At 34.9% G+C, this 17,313-nt stretch overlaps 1 protein-coding gene across 2 annotated transcripts in view; it reads left to right on the forward strand.

The window, feature by feature from the left end:
* The window catches only part of LYRM7 (LYR motif containing 7), a 29,090-nt gene extending 12,035 nt beyond the window's left edge, over positions 1 to 17,055 (forward strand). For both annotated transcript variants that reach the window (XM_021701949.1, XM_021701950.1), the window contains exons 4-5: positions 2,274 to 2,355; positions 16,653 to 17,055. In XM_021701949.1, the coding sequence (XP_021557624.1) occupies positions 2,274 to 2,355; positions 16,653 to 16,723 (153 nt within the window). In that variant the 3' untranslated portion in view covers positions 16,724 to 17,055. The remainder of the gene's footprint in view (positions 1 to 2,273; positions 2,356 to 16,652) is intronic.
* Positions 17,056 to 17,313: the final 258 nt, after the last annotated feature.

A 17,313-nucleotide genomic window follows, 5' to 3' on the forward strand; every position in this document is an offset into this window, starting at 1 on the left:
TTAATAGAAGGCAGCTCAATTCTCATATCTGCTTCCTCATTCAATCTGGTGCAATGTTTTTAGGTTGAAATATATGAAGAAAATTCAGCCTCACACAGATGAAGTTGGAAAAGAGTTAGGAGTATAAATAGACTTTTCAAATAAATTGTGAATATTCTTTGATACTACACCTCAACAAATAGTAAACTTCCTTAAAGGTTAGTTGCATTGTGGAACTCTGTTACCTGTTAGACCAATGGGTGGAGAGAGGTAGATAGGTAGGTAAGCAGATAGATAGATTTTTTTTTTTTTTTTTTTGCTCCAGGATTCATACAGACCACCTCCTGCTCATCCTTTCTGATTTCCCCTTATCCCTTATTCCTCAACAAGCCTTGTTTCCTGCCTTAGACCTATGAGTAGACTCAGTTTATGCACCTCCAGTGGATGAGGAGGCCCATTTTTATTCTTTCTCTCTCCTGCTAAGTCCCTTCTCAGATCTGTTGGGAGTTGAGGCTTTGCTCTTCCACACCTTCTCCATGTTAGTTAATGGCAGCTCCCACCTTTTAATGCTCAGACCAAAAAACTTGATGTTCTCTTTCTTGATTGCCGTCTTTCTCTCACACTTATATCCAACCTGTCAGCCAATTTTCTTGACTTCAAAATATATCCAGAATTCGACCACTTCTCATCCTCCCCATCATTATCTCCTAGTTCAAGCCACTATCCTCTTTCACTGGATTGTTACAACAGGCTCCTAGTGGGTCTCCCTGCTTCCTCCCTAACTCCCTGGAGCCTATTCTCAGTACTTTTAAAGGCAGATTGAGCCTTTTAAATAAAAAGGCATATCCCATCACTCCTGTACTCACAACCCCCATAGCTTCTCATCCCAAAGTAAAATCTAAGGTGCTTACCATGACCTACAAGACCATATCATCCAGGGGCACCTGGATGGCTCAGTCGTTAAGCATCTGCCTTCGGCTCAGGTCATGATCCCAGGGTCCTGGGATGGAGCCCCGCATCAGGCTCCCTGCTCGGCCGGGAGCCTGCTTCTCCCTCTCCCACTCCACCTGCTTGTGTTCCCTCTCTAGCTGTCTCTCTCTGTCAAATAAATAAATAAAATCTTAAAAAAAAAAAAAGACTATATCATTTGACCTCTATTAACTACCCACCTTAGCCCCCTCCATCCCTCTTACTCTTACAGTCTCAGTGCATTGAGGGCACTTGAATTTACCAAGAACTTTCCTGTCTCAGGGCATTTATGCTGTTGCTTATTCCTAGGATATTCTTCTCCACATGCTCTTAAGTCTTCATTAGTAGACCAATAGATTTAATCTGTCTTTCTCTTTGAATGGATCTTTTACCATGCATGATTTTGTAACATCTTGCACCGTTGATTTGGAGAATACAGGTTCACCAAGTAATGCATATCTCCCAAATGTTAACATAATTCAGTATGTAATATTTTAAAATTATATTTATTAATATTAATATCTATCTCATCAGAAAAATCCATAAGCACTGAAAAACTATCAAGCTCATGGTGGCAGATAGTTTCCCTAGAATTCTAATTTTTTCTTGAAAACCTGAATTTTACCATTGTCAGCAAATACAGTTAGTTGTTTTCTTGAAATAAATAACAGAGTCAGCTCATTCATTTTCAAGAAAATGTTTGCCAGATACCCAAGTCTGATCATAGTTTGTCTGTTGCTCATTCATATAAAATGGTATTCCATGGAGAAAGCTCTACTTCTGCTCACAACGCAGTGCAGAAAGCTTTAGTATTATGAGAATCCTTTTGACTTCATGGTATCTGAAAGGGTCTCAAGGTCCCTGAGGGGTCCACAGCTTTGAGAAGCTTTGTTCTAGTCCACTTCTTCATTTTGCATATGATAAGTTCTGAAACTTAAAGAGAACTTAAAGGCCTAATACTTAATGATAGAGCTATGGAATCCAAGTATTCCGACTCCTAGTTCAGTATCATTTCTAGTGTTTAGAACATCCAACTCTATAAAAGAAAGATTCAACCCTCTCCCAAAGAAAACAGCATTTTGAACATATAAAATATATATTCCAACAAAAAACACTCTGAATCTATTTTGGAACAAAATATGGAACGGATGGATAAAAGTACACATATGTCTGAGTTTCTGTATGCTTGGAATGGTTAGAAAAAGTTAAAGGCAGTATTACCCAAAAAGAAATAACAGTAAATTTACATTTTTCAAAAACAGTGCATTCATAAGGACCATTGAAAAAATATCCAAAGGATTTATTCTGTTTGGTTTTCTTAACAGCTAATAAAAATAGGTTCCGATGTTGAATGGTTACTCAGAACATCTGTTATACAAGGTATTCACACAGACCACAATACACTGAGTAAGTAAAATTAAAAATATTTTCTGACTTCCTTGTATTTTAAAATATTGAGCAATTGCAGCATTTCTAATGCTGATTAGTAAAACAGCTTGATTTTGCTAGACAATGTGGTATATCTTTATACATTTGTAAGGCTACCATTTTTAATGCTAGATTATAAAACTTTGTTTTACTAGATTTTTTCTTTTTCTTTTTTAAATTTATTTTTTCTTCTTAATCTTAACCACTGGTTACATTATGGAACTGTAGTTAAAAGACAATATGACCAGTTTTTCATTGTATTTATTTGGGGTTCTTAACTATTATGTTATCATTTATCACCTACTTAAACTGTTATCATTTATCACCTACTTATCATTTATTAACTGTTCTTTACCTTTTATTCTATGATTAAAGTTATTTTAAAAATGATTATAGGAAATGGAAATATAGTTGAGGATCCTCCATTATACCTCCAGACTCCTTGTAGGACTTCAGCAGAATTTTCTTCTTTTTTTTTTTTTAAGATTTTATTTATTTATTTGACAGAGAAAGACACAGCGAGAGAGGGAACACAAGCAGGGGAAGTGGGAGAGGGAGAAGGAGGCTTCCCGCAGAGCAGGGAGCCTGATGCTGGGCTCCATCCCAGGACCCTGGGATCATGACCTGAGCCGAAGGCAGACACTTAATGACTGAGCCACCCATGCGCCCCTCAGCAGAATTTTCATATCACATTATATTTTGTTTTCATTGCCTGAAGTATCTTTGGGGACAACAACAACAACAAAAAAGATGATATTCAAGTTTTTGAAAGGCTTTTTTCTTAAAGTGAACTATCAAAGTATAACATACAAACAGAAAAGTGCACTATTTATAACTATACAGCCAGTGAATTTTCACAAAGTGAAATATCCATGTAACCAACATCTACAGTAAGCTATTTAATAATATTACCAATATCTCCAAAACCCCTCATGTCATCATGTCTTTTCCAGATACCCCCTTCCAACAAGCTAACCACTATCCTATTAATAGTATAGATTTTTAACTTAATATAATAAAACATTTGAACTTCATATAAATGGAATCATATAGGATTACTGTTTTGTCTAGTTTCTTTCAACATTGTATTTGTGAGATTCATCTGTATTGTTGTGTATAGCAACATTTCTATGACTATTCTTTGAATATACCACAATTCATCCTTCCTGTTCATTTGGGTTGCTCCTAGTTCTGGACTATAATGAATGTTGATTCTTTGAACATTATTGAATGTGCCTTTTAGATTAAAATTTATACATATATGAAAAATAAAATGTACACATATGTACACAGACATGTACATATGTGTATACGTATATATACAAACATATATATATATACAGTTGACCCTTGAACTGTGCAAGGGCTAGGGTTGCTGACCTCCTGCACATTAGAAAATTCATGTATAGGGGCTCCTGGGTGGCTCAAATGGTTAAGCATCCAACTATTGATGTTGGCTCAAGTCATGATCTCAGGCTCCTGGGACAGAGCCCCATGTCAGGCTCCACGCTGGGCATGGAGTCTGCTTAAGATTCTCTCTCTCCCTCTCCCTTTGCCCCTCCCCACTGCTTGATCTCTCTCTCTCTCTATTAAAAAAAAAAAATTCATGTGTAACTTTTGGCTACCCAGAAACTTAACTACTGATAGCCAGCTGTTATGAAAAGCTTTACTGATAACATAAAAAGTACATTAACACATATTTTGTATGTTATATGTATTATATTATAGTCTTACAATAAAGTAAGCTGGAAAAAAGAGAATGTTATTAAAATCATAAGGAAGAGAAAAGACATTTATAGTACTTCACTGTATTTATCAAAAAAGTAATATATGATACTGCTAACCAGTTTTCCAAAGTGGTTAGACTAATTTACACTTCCAGCAGCAGTGTCTGGCTCCAGTTGCTTGACGTCCTCACCAATACTTGGTACTCTACATCTTTAATTTTAGCCTTTCTGGTAGTTGTATAATGGTATTGCATTGTGATTTTAATTTATATTGCTTTGGTAACTAATGAAGTACTAGCACCTTTTCAGTTGTTAAATGGCCGTTTGGATATTCTCTTTTATGAAGTGTCTGTTCAAGTCTTTTTCCCATTTTTCCAAGGGGTTATCTGCCTTTTTATTATTGATTTGAAGAAATTCTTCGTATGTTCTGAATATGTATTCTTTGTTGGATATGTGTTTTATAAGAATCTTCTACTTAATGGCTTGCTTTTTGTTTTGGTAATGTTGTCTTTTGGTAAGAAGTTCTTAATTTTAATGTGATCCAGTTTGTCTGTTTTTTCATTTATGGTTGGTACTTCTGAGTCTTAAGAAATCTTTGCCTATCTCAAGCCAGGTCATAAAGAGATTCTCCTATGCTTTCTTCCCAAAGCTTTATTGTTTGATCTTTTCCATTTGGTGGTCTCTATCAACTAGAGTTGATTTTCGTATATGGTGTGAGATAGGAGTGAAGATTTTTTTTTTTAATTGAAGTATAGTTGACACCATGTTATGTTAGTTTCTGGTACACAACATAGTGATATGACAACACTGTACATGCTATGCTAATCCCATGTGTAGCTACCATTTGTCACTACACAGCACTATTACACTACCATTGACAGTATTCCCTATCCATACCTTTTATCCCTGTGACTTATTTATTTCATAACTGGAAGCCTGTACCTCCCACTCCCCTTCACCCCCTTTTTTGCCCATTCCTCCACCACTGTCCCCTCTGGCAACCACCAGTTTGTTCTCTGTATTTATAGGTCTCTTTCTGCTTTTTTTATTCATTGTTGTTGTTGTTGTTGTTTTTTGGTTCCACATAGAAGTGAAATCATAAGCTTTTTGTCAATTATTTTTTTACATGTGAATGTCCATTTAATCCAGCATCATTTATTGAGAAGACCACTTTTTCCCCACTGCACTGCAGGATCACCTTTGTTGTAAAATCAGATAACTATATATGCGTATATCTGTTTCTGAACTTTATAATCTATGTAACTAGTTTTTGTATCCATGCATCATATGCCATAATGTCTTAATTATTACAGCCTCATAATAAATCTTGATATATAGTAGTATAAGTCCTATAGAGCTTTAAAGTTATTTTTAGTTCATGAGAATTTATCAGAAGTTATTAGATCTGAGTTGTATTTATAAGAGCGGTAAACATAGTTAATCTAAATTGCAAATTTTAGTCATCATCTTTAATCTTAATAATGACTGTTAGAGCTTTTGTATAAGATAGCCAACATTTTATACAGGTAGTCACAGCTAAATGTAATTTTTATCATTTTAAAAAAAGGTATTTTTATTTATATGAATAAAAATTAAAGTTATTTCAACTAACTAAATTTGATATCTATACTTCACATGCCTTGTTTTAGATATGACAATATTGGTTTAAATTTCTTTTTGTCTATTGGTTTTTGTATAATTTAATTTTCCCACAAGATTGAAAATTTTGACTCTTTCATGGTAATTAGTATAGAATGCTGTATTACCTTAATAATGGCCTCATTCTTTCTATTAAGAGATATATGGGTCTCTTTTTCTTAATTTATTCCTGTGGGTCCAAGATATAACAAATTTGATTTTTTAATCTCTGTTTTACAACCACTTTAAGCAAATCTCTCCACAAATTTTAGCAATGTCTATACTGGTATACAGAAATGAATTCTGCTACTTGGCTAAAAAGTAGAGTTGTGATAGTGTGTTTCTAAAAAATAATCAGATAATGTCCCAACGTGAAAAATAATAGATATTGAAAATAATTAAATTAAACTTCATTTGCAAGAATAATCACCAAGTTCAGAAACAGCTACATGAATTTTAAATCCATGTCTCTTTTTCCTTCCCTTTCAAATAATAACTACAGTGGAAATAAAATACGAACACCTACCAAGAACTCTTTATACTAAATAACTTCTCATTTTTTCCTTTTTATTTCTTTTTTTTTAAGTAAGCTCCATGCCCAGTGGGCTTGAACTCACAGCCCTGAGATCAAGAGTCCATGCTCTACTGACTGAGCCAACCAGGCGCCCCTCTCATTTTTTCTTTTAAAAAAAAAAAAATCACATCACTATCCTTGTAGATAATTACAAGTTTCTTATTACAGACCAAATAATTTCATCATTTGAGAAAAACTCATTTTTTAAAACTTTAAAAAATTAAAAATAAAATGCTGAGACTTTACAATCTCAATTCCATTATGGTTAGCATACAGTATTATATTAGTTTTAGGCATACAATATAGTGGTTCAACAATTCTATACATTACTCAGTGCTCATCATGATAAGTATACTTTTAATCTGCTTCACCTGTTTTACCCTTCCCCCTGCCCACCTCCCCTCTGGTAATCATCAATTTATCTCTAGGGTTAAAGGTCTATTTTTTGGGTTATCTCTTTTTTTCTCTGTTCGTTTGTTTTGTTTCTTAAATTCCACATATGAGTGAAATTATATGCTATTTCTTTTTCTCTGACTTATTTCATTTAGCATTATACTCTCTAGATCCATCCATATTGTTGGCAATTGCAAGATTTCATTATTTTTGGTGCTGAGTAATATTCCATCTTATACATGTACACCAATATTCCATCTTATACATGTACACCACATCTTCTTTATCCATTCATCTATCAGTGAATACTTGGGCTGCTTCCATAATTTGACTATTGTAAATAATGCTGCAATAAACATAGGGGTGCGTATATCTTTTCAAATTAGTGTTTTCTTATTCTTTGAGTAAATAACCACTAGTGGAATTACTGGCTTATAGAGTGGTTGTATTTTTTAATTTTTTGAGCAATCTCCATACTGTTTTCCTCAGTGGCTGCACCAGTTTGCAGTCCCACCAATAGTGCATGAAGGTTCCTTTTCCTCCACATCCTCGCCAGCACTTGTTGTTTCCTGTCTTTTTGATTTTAGCCCTTCTGACAAGTGTGAGGTGATATCTCATTGTGGTTTTGATTTGCATTTTCCTGATGATCTGTGATGTTGAGCATTTTTTTTCATGTTTCAGTTGGCCATCTGTATATCTTTTTTGCAGAAATGTCTGTTCATATCTTCTGCCCATTTTTAATTGGATTATTTGGGTTTTTGGTGTTGAGTAGTATCAGTTCTTTATATATTTTGGATACTAACCCTTTATCAGATATGTCATTTGCAAATATCTTCACCCATTCTATAGGTTGTCTTTTAGTTTTGTTGATTCATTATTTTTAAAATCTTTTCAAATATTGGAGAAACTGGGGCAGGATGAGGAAAAAAAATATTAGGGAAACTATTTTTCTTTCCATGTATCCCTACTTTTTTCTGTGTGTGTCTAGTTTGTTTGTTTTTTTGGTATCTCAGGTACATGAATTTGGATTAATCATAATCTTTGATTCATACCATTTTCATCATTAGTCTAGCCTAGCCTTTCTAGATAGTGTATAGAAAAATAATAACTATGACTTAGAAAAATACTGAAATTATTCCCTTGTTCTACACTTTTTCATTGATTATTGACATTTGTCAAAGCCCTCTTTCTCATATGAATATTGACAGCTGGTTTCATTGTTGGCCCTTATCAAACATATATTTTATAGACAGTCGCCGAATTTGTGAATAAGAAAAAACGATGAATAAGAAATGTATGATGAACAAATTGTGAACAAGAAAACTCAGGGCTTCACATGGCTATATATTAATCATACTTTGTTTCTAAACAGCATTATCCATATTTTTTAAATTTCTTCTCTGGACTGTATGTGAAAGACAAACAAAGTACATGTGTGTTATATTAAAATAATAAAGTTCCAGGAAACTGTTCTTTATTTCAAGTGCATTTTTAAACTTCTGTTCTTTGTTTTTTTTATATTTGTCTTCACCTAAAACTATCATATGGTTTTTATTCTGAGGCAAGTTCATGTGATCCAACAAACGTTTATTGACTACGTACTGTGCTAGGCACTGAGAATAGAAAATGAGCAAGACAGTTACTGTCCTGGGGTGCCTGGGTGGCTCAGATGGTTAAGCGTCTGCCTTCGGCTCAGGTCATGATCCCACAGTCCTGGGATCAAGCCCCACATCGGGCTCCCTGCTGAGCAGGGAGCCGCTTCTCCCTCTCCCTCTGCCTGCTGCTTCCCCTACTTGTACACTCTTTCTCTCTCTGTCAAAAATAAATAAAATCTTAAAAAAAAAAAAAAAAACAGTTCCTGTCCTAATGGAACTTAGAGTGCTATGTGGAAAACAAATAGCTAAGTATTACAATCCTTTGGGTGCCATGATAAGAGAGGCAGAGGTGTTGTTGAGGCACATAGGCAGAGTTCCAAATCCAGCACTTGGTGGGTCAGGACAGGTTCTTAGAAAAAAACAGTTTTTCTTCAAGTTCTTTAATTTAAGCTTATATATATTTGTGTGCTTAATATGTTTAGAGACATTGCTAGAACTGTGGAGCTAAATATTCTAAATATTTCAATGTCCTATAATTTATTTATATCCTAAACAACTCTCTGATTACCAAACTGTTATAAACCATGCCATTGATAGATTTTTTAATTGAAATACAATTAACATGGATTACAAGTTTTTAGTTAACTTTGATGACCACACAGTTACACATTTTTTTCTTATGATGAGAATTTTAAGATTTACTCTTTTTTTAAAAATTTTTTTAAAAATTACTTTTTATTTATTTTTTTAAGTAAGCTCTACACCTGATGTAGGGCTTGAACTCACAACCCTGAGATGAAGAGTCGCATGTTCGCCAGCTGAGCCAGGCAGGCACCCCTAAGATTTACTCTCTTAACATCTTTCAAATATACAGTACAGTATTGTTAATATAGTCACCATGCTGTACATTACATCCCCAGAGCTTATTTATCTTAAAGCTGGAAATTTGGGGGCGCCTGGGTGGCTCAGTCGTTAAGCGTCTGCCTTTGGCTCAGGTCATGATCCCAGGGTCCTGGGATCGAGCCCCGCATCGGGCTGCCTGCTCCGCGGGAGGCCTGCTTCTCCCTCTCCCCCTCCCCCTGCTTGTGTTCCCTCTCTCACTGTCTCTCTCTCTCTGTTGAAAAATAAATAAAATCTTTAAAAAAAAAAAAAAAAGCTGGAAATTTGTACTGTTTGACCCCCTTCACCCATTTCATCCAGTCCCCATACGCTCCACCTCTGAATCACTAATCTGTTCTCTGTATCTGTGAGTTCAGTATTTTGTTATTGTATTTGTTTTAGATTCTCCATGTAAGTAAGATAATACAGTGTTTGTTCTTGTCTGACTTATTTCACTTAGCATAATGCCTTCAAAGCCCATCATGGTTTCACAAATGGCAAGATTTCCTTCCTTTGTTATGGCTGAATTATATTCCACCATGTATATATATACGCCACATTTTCTTTATCCATTCATCTGTCAGTGGACACCTAGATTGTTTCAGTGTGTTGGCTATTATAGATAATGTTGCAGTGAACATATGGTACAGATATATTTTCAGGATAGTGATTTCATTTTCTTTGAATAAATACCCAGAAGTGGAATTGCTGGATCATATGGTACTTTTATTTTAATTTTTTGAGGAAACTACATACTGTTATCTGTAGTGGCTGCACCAATATACATTTTCAGCAGTAGTGCACAAAGATTCCCTTTTCTCCACATCCTTGCCACCACTTCTTACTTGTCTTTTGGATAATAACCATTCTGACAGGCGTGAGGTGCTATCTTACTGTGGTTTTGCTTTTCATTTTCCTGATGATTAGTGATGATGAGCACCTTTTCATGTATTTATTAGCTATTTATAGGTCTTTGGAAAAACAGAGAGAATGAGAGACAGAGAGCATGAGAGGGAGGAGGGTCAGAGGGAGAAGCAGACTCCCTGCCGAGCAGGGAGCCCGATGCGGGACTTGATCCCGGGACTCCAGGATCATGACCTGAGCCGAAGGCAGTCGCTTAACCAACTGAGCCACCCAGGCGCCCCCTCAGCACCTTTTTAATCGAATTTTTTAATTTAATTTTTAATTATATGTTTGGTTTTTTGCTATTGAATTATATGAGTTCTTTATATATTTTAGATATTAGCTTTTTATCAGATATATGATTTGCAAATATTTCCTCACATCCCATTGGTTGCCTTTTCATTTTGTTGATGATTTCCTTTGCTGTACAAGAAGCTTTTAAGTTTGATTTAGTCCTATTACTTATGTTTTCTTTTATTGCCTTTGTTTTCAATGTCTAATCCAAAAAAATCATTGCCAAGGCCAATGTCAAGAAGCTTATTCCCCTGTGTTTCCTTCTAGGAGTTTTATGGTTTCAGGTCTTATGTTCAGACCTTTAATCCATTTGAGTTCATTTTTGTGTATGGTGTAAGATAAAGGTCCACTTTCATTTTCTGCGTGTGGATGTCCAGTTTTCCCAGAATTATTTATTGAAAAGACTGTCTTTTCCTATTGTATCCTTTCCCATTTCCTTTGTTGTTAATTAATTGACAGTATATGCATGAGTTTGTTGCTGGGCCCTCTGTTTTATTCCATTGATCTATGTGTCTATTCTTATGTTTTTACACAAATACCATATTGCTTTGATTACTACAGCTTTGTAGTATAGTTTGAAATCAAGAAGTGTGATGTCTCTAACTTTGTTCTTCTTTCTTGAGGTTGCTCTGGCTTTTCAAAGTCTTTTGGGTTTCTATATAAATTTTAGGATTATTCTATTTCTGTGAAAAATGCTATTGGAATTTTGATAGAGATTGCATTGAATCTGTAGATTCCATAGGGTATTAGGGGCATTTTAACAGTGTTAAGTCTTCCAAATCATTAGCATGGAATAATTTTCCATTTATTTGTATTGTCTTTTATTTCTTTCATCACTATCTTACAGTTTTGAGTATACAGGTCTTTCACCTCCTTGGTTAAATTTATTCCTAAGTATTTTATTATTTTTGACACGATCATAAATGGGATCTTCTTAATTTCTTTTCCTGATAGTTTGTTATTAGTATATAGGCATGCAACTGATTTTTTGTACATTGATTTTTTTATCCTGCAAATTTACAGAATTTGTTTATTCTAGCAGTTTTGGTAGTCTTTAGGGTTTTCTATATATAATGTCATATTATCTGCAAATAGAGACCATTCTTCTATTCTTATTTAGATGCCTTTTATTTCTTCTTCTTGCCTAGTTCTGGGTAAGGCTTTCAGTACTGTGTTGAATAGAAGTGATGAGAATGGGCATCCTTGTTCATGATCTTAGAGGATGAACTTTCTGTTTTTTATCATTGAGTATGATGTCAATTGTTGGCCTGTCATATATGACTTTCATTATGTAGAGGTATGTTCCCGTGATACCCATTTTGCTGAGAGTTTTTATCATGGGTGTATATTGAATTCTGTTAAATGCTTTTTCTATGTCTTTTGAGTTGATTCTATGATTTTTTTTTCTCCTTCATTTTGTTAATGGGGTGTATCACATTGATTTGCAGATGTTGATTTGCATCCCTGGTATAAATCCACTTGATCTTGATGTGTGATCCTTTTCACATATTGTTGAATTTGGTTTGCTAATATTTTGTTGAGGATTTTTACATCTATGTTCATCAGGGTTATTGGCCTCTAGTTTTCTTTCCTTATAGTGTCCTTTGGTATCAGAGTAATGCTGGCCTCATGAAATGAGTTTGGAAATATTCCTTCCTCTTTTATTTCTTTATTTATCTTTAATCTTGACCTAAATTTTGATTAAAGCCTTTTTATTTTAAGAAATTACTTTTTAAGTGATACATTTCATATGACCATAATAGATAAGGTTTTTCAGGAGCCTAAAGTACAGGAAATAAATCATGATCTCAGTATAGTTCTTTTTCAAGATCTGACAACTTCAGTAAACTTAGGCTGTTATGGTACATTGACATCTAATATAGAGAGCAAAGTCAGAGATTTTATCATCAATAAAGCAAAATTACAGTGAAAAATAGTATACAGCATATAAATACATCTGTGATATATTTGGCCTATGAAAGTGCTAACAGTTAATTTAGAAAAATTCAATTAAGGGCACTTTTTGATTCCAGAGATTACCTAATAAGGTGAATTGGGTGAAGGGATGGAGTAGTGAATATTTGACAGGTTTTCTGGTTATTTACCACTCTTTGAATTGATAATTTTGTTTCAGGTATTTCCATCTCCTTAAGTTCTAAATTCCCATCATAGAATCTAGAAAATTCAGTTCCTCAGTTTTCTTTACAGCTTAGCATAGAATTTGACATAGGTGAAGTATATTCACTCATATTCAGAAATGAACTTGAGAAAAGACAGTTGGCACAGAATCTCTTTTGCAGGCAAGAGTAGCATCAGTGGTTGCAGAGTCAACTTACTGATGCAGAAGCGCATTGGTGTGGTGGCAGGAGCAAAAAATTGAGTTTCCAGCAGCATCTGAAATGTAGCATCTTGTGTTCCATGGTGGTAGAATTGGTGGCAATTTCTTCTAGTGCCCAATAGGCAGCAGTAGTTTTCATCATCAGGCCAGTTTTGTGGTGTGGCTTTGTACATTGTTGCTGGAAGCTTAGCCTTAAGCCTGCCTGATTCTTAAGCCCTCACAATAATTGCTTGAGTTAGGCTAATAACCTTTTTAATAAATGACTTTTCTGCTTAATCGTCCAGAGTCAGCTTCTGTTACTTTTAACCAAAAACAACAGAAGTTGTTACCAAAAGTGAGATACTGAAAATTACACAGCCTAAAATGTGAAATTAGTTGAATGGAAGGCAAGGACAGAGGGGGATAGGACTGTTGTGGACCTGACCTTTACAGTCTTTAGGCTGGTGGTCCTTGTTATGTAGTGATGAAACATGAGGTCAGTGCCTCATCGTGTTTCTTGAGACACAGACCAAGTACCAGCTGAGGCTACAGCAATAAGAGAAATAACCAGAATGTCAAGGTGTTCTGGTTATTTCTTCCTGCTTTCAGCAAAATTCTGAAAAAGGGGATGAATGCAGATTAAGCTAGTTGGTGCAAAGCAAATATGGAAGGAAGTACTATTTTGCTAAGGACACTTTTCTGTCTACATCCTGATTGAGAGTCTTATACTTGAGATTTAGAGTCTGGCAGTGTTGAAAATGAGAATCGCTCTTATTCACTAACCCTATAGCCAATACAAGCGGGGGGCTTCTGAGTTCTGACATGAAATAAAATCAGTGCCTCAAGCTGTTCCCACTTTCCAAACAAGGATCAGATATACAATGCATTTACTCAATGGAGCCTATAGTTTTTCATTACTCTAAGGAGTATCCATTAATCTTAGGGTTGGGGAATGGGCAGAACATAGAGGCCATTACCAAAGGATGAAAATCTTCATGCTTAAAAATTTTCAGGGTGTTTGCCTGTGGCTACTTGTACATAGAAATGACTAGAAAAAAATAATTTTGAATGGAGTATATTGCCAAGAAACCCCAGGCCTGGCTAGCTCACTTCAACTCTTAAAGCCATCCCTGGGCCCCTGAACTCATATCAATAGAAAGTGAAAGCTTTAGAGCCTCAAAGAAGGGCATCTTTCCCAGTATCCTCACCTCTGGGCAAGCATTTCCCCAACATACAGAACCAGGAGCCTTGAAGAACAATGGACAAGAGAGGGTCTTTGAGTCTCCCAGAAAGCAGGATACGTGCTACCAGATTGACTGACTAAGGACTTTATTGCTTTGCCAAAAGCAGGGGGTCCTTGCTCTTCCTGTCCAGCAGCATTTAGGATTTACTGTGGAACAGTGACTGCCATATGCTTCCTATTCCAGGTTTTTATTGCTGTATCTGCTTATTCTTTACGGTAGTCCAATAGGTAACTACCGTGTGGGCCCTGGCTAGACCTAATGGAAAGGCTAGCACATCAGCCAGAGGGACTCAGTTTGAATCTGGATAGGACCTTGGGGGTCAAGTAGTAAATGGATATATTCTGTATATGAAACAAAGGGTATATATTCATGTTCTGTAGCCAAGAGGGTGTACTGCTTGTTACCACAATATCCATTCCTTCTTACCAGCTGAAAAATTTTGTTGGGGTGCAGTGTGCCAAGCCAAAAAAAAAAAAAAGGTTCTTTCTCAGACTACATGACACCTTTCTGACCACCTAAGCAGTTGTGTATTGGATATTGTTGTAAGAAGGGTATTGTTTTCCTGTTAAAAAGGCATAAGTCAACCTAGCAGTCTCCTTTTGCCCTTTTCCCTTCTCCCTTCCTGGAGTATAGATGGTGATGTCACAGCAGCAGTAAAGACAAAAATCACACATGAAGGATAGCAGAGCAGGAATTTAAAAAGAGCCTGGCTTCTAAGTGGTAGTAAAGACCTGCAGTAGCCCAGGATGCCTTAATCTGTATTTCTTGATATGTGAGAAAATTAAATCTCTTATTTTAAACTGTTGTTTGTTGGACTTTTGGTTAATCTCTCTTTTCCACCAGATTATAAACTCCTTGAAGTTAAATAGACTTTTTTTAAAATTGAGGTATAATTGACATAAAACATATTAGTTTCATTTGTACAACATGATACCATATTTGTATAAATTGCAAAATGATTACCACAATAAGTCTAGTTAATGTCTGTCTGCTTACATAGTTACAAATTGTTTTTCTTGGGATGGGGACTTTTAAGATCTACTCTTTTAGCAGCTTTCAGATATGCAATACAGTATTATTAACTGCAGTCACTATGTTATACTGAAGAGACTATTCTGTATTCACTTCTGCATTTTCATTTTGTGATATAATGTTCAGCATAAAATGGCACATATATGTTTGATAAGTGAAACAATTTACTGCCATTGCTAATACGTTAAAACCTAAACTGTAATTTGTTCTCTGGTGGTATCTCCAAAGATTGATAGAAGCAGATGAGAGATAAACAGTGATTAAATAATAATTACTTAGCTGATTTTCATTTTGGTAAACCACATTTATCATCTGGCTCATAACATTATTTTAGTTAGATCAGGTGTTTTTCCTTTTCAATTGAATTTGTTTTAATGATACCTTTTAAAAAATTTTTTTAATAATTCAAATTTACAGAAAAGATGTAAGAGATGTTGAAGGGTATGGAAATTTCCTTTACCCAGATTCCACAAATGCTAACATTTACCACATTTGCTTTATTATCCAACCCTCATTTTTTTCCTAAATGTTCTGAGGGTAAATTGTAAACATAATGCCTCTTTACCCCCAAATGGTCATTTTTAAAATCATGACAGCCCACTAAGATTAGATTTGGAGAAAGAGTGTATTTCTTAAAAATACTTTCATATATGTTTGCTAAATTTGCAAAGATATTCTCGTATAAAACCACAGTGTAATTATCAAAACCAGAATATTAACATTGATACAACTCTACCATTCAGATGTTTTCATTTGTCCTAACTTGTCTTCTCTAGTAGAAGAAGAAAATTCCCTCTGGTCTAGGATCCAATTGAGGATCACACAAATAGCATTTAGTCACTATTTTTTTAGTCTTCCTTAATCTGGAGCAATTCTTCAATCTTTCTTTGTCTTTCCTGACCATGATATTTTTGAAGAGTATATCCAAGTTATTTCATAGAATGTGATGTGAGCATTTTTTTATCCTGATACCTGAATTCAGCTCTCCTGGGGAAAAAAAAAAGGAAAAATCATTGATCTTTACAAAATTTCTTATCTTAATTAAGAGCGCTCTCTCACTTGACCTCCAGTAGGATGTCTCACCGAAGACTTATATTTTTTGTTGTTGTTGTTTGCCTGAGTTTCTCAGTGGGGCACTGTTGACATTTTGAACAGCATAGTTCTTTACTGCACCAGATTGTCCCATACATCTCTGGCTCCTGCTCTCTAAATGCCAGTAGCATTCTCACTTGGTACAACAACCCAAAACACCCCCATTTGAGAACCACTATTCTGTAAAATTCATTTAGAGTCTTTAAGTTAGGAAAATGGTCTTGCTTTTTATATAGTAGGCAGTTTAACAAGTTTTCAAGTTGATTGTTTTAATTATCAGTAATCTCTCATCAGATAGGTGATAATGTATATTAGCCGAATTCTGTTCAGGTAATTAGTTATATTTAATAAATCATAAAGGGTTAAGTTGATCATAGATGTTTTAATATAATCTGAAATGAGAATCCTGTTAACAGTTTTCCATTTTAAATCAAGGACTTCACTTTTGAAGTTATCTGAAATGAAATATTTCTGGAAGATTTACCTTAAAATTCAGTATTTTACTGTTAGAAATTTTAGAGGGAAATGAGTATGTTCATTTTATTTTAATTTTAATGATATCAATTATTCTTTTTGTTTTTCTTTCAGAATTGGTCCCTAGGAAAGAGCTCCTTATAGAAAATGTGCCATATTGTGATGCACCAACTCAGAAGCAATGAGTTTTCTAGGATAAAATCAAGTCTTTTAGTTTTTAATCTTAAGTACATAACTCTGGCAAAAGATTTGGAAATGCAAGTATTTCAGAACCAGCCTATTGAAAATGAATGAATTAAAGTATCACTTCATAATTAAATTTCACATTAAAAGGACATTGCTGAAAACTGCAGAACATAGTTAAATATTCCTAGACAGCATTAAAGAAGACATGTTATTTGCTTTAAAAATCAAACTTTATAAACTAAAATAAATGCTCAGGAAGTATGTCATACTCATTTCTCTTTGACCTTGATGAGTATTTTGGTCTCTTTTTTTTTTTTTTTAAGATTTTATTTATTTATCTGACAGAGAGACAGGGAGAGCGGGAGCACAAGCAGGAGGAGTGGGAGAAGGAGAAGCAGGCTTCCCGCTGAGCAGGGAGCCTGATGTGGGGCTCAATCCCAGGACCCTGGGATCATGACCTGAGCCGAAGGCAGATGCTTAATGACTGAGCCACCCAGGCGCCCCGAGTACTTTGGTCTTAACATAACTAAGAATGCAGTGATTTGACAAGTTGGTGGGTTTTCCTCCCATGTGAAATGAAACTATAAGA

Source organism: Neomonachus schauinslandi, chromosome 7, assembly GCF_002201575.2.
Source record: "Neomonachus schauinslandi chromosome 7, ASM220157v2, whole genome shotgun sequence".
NCBI lineage: Eukaryota > Metazoa > Chordata > Mammalia > Carnivora > Phocidae > Neomonachus > Neomonachus schauinslandi.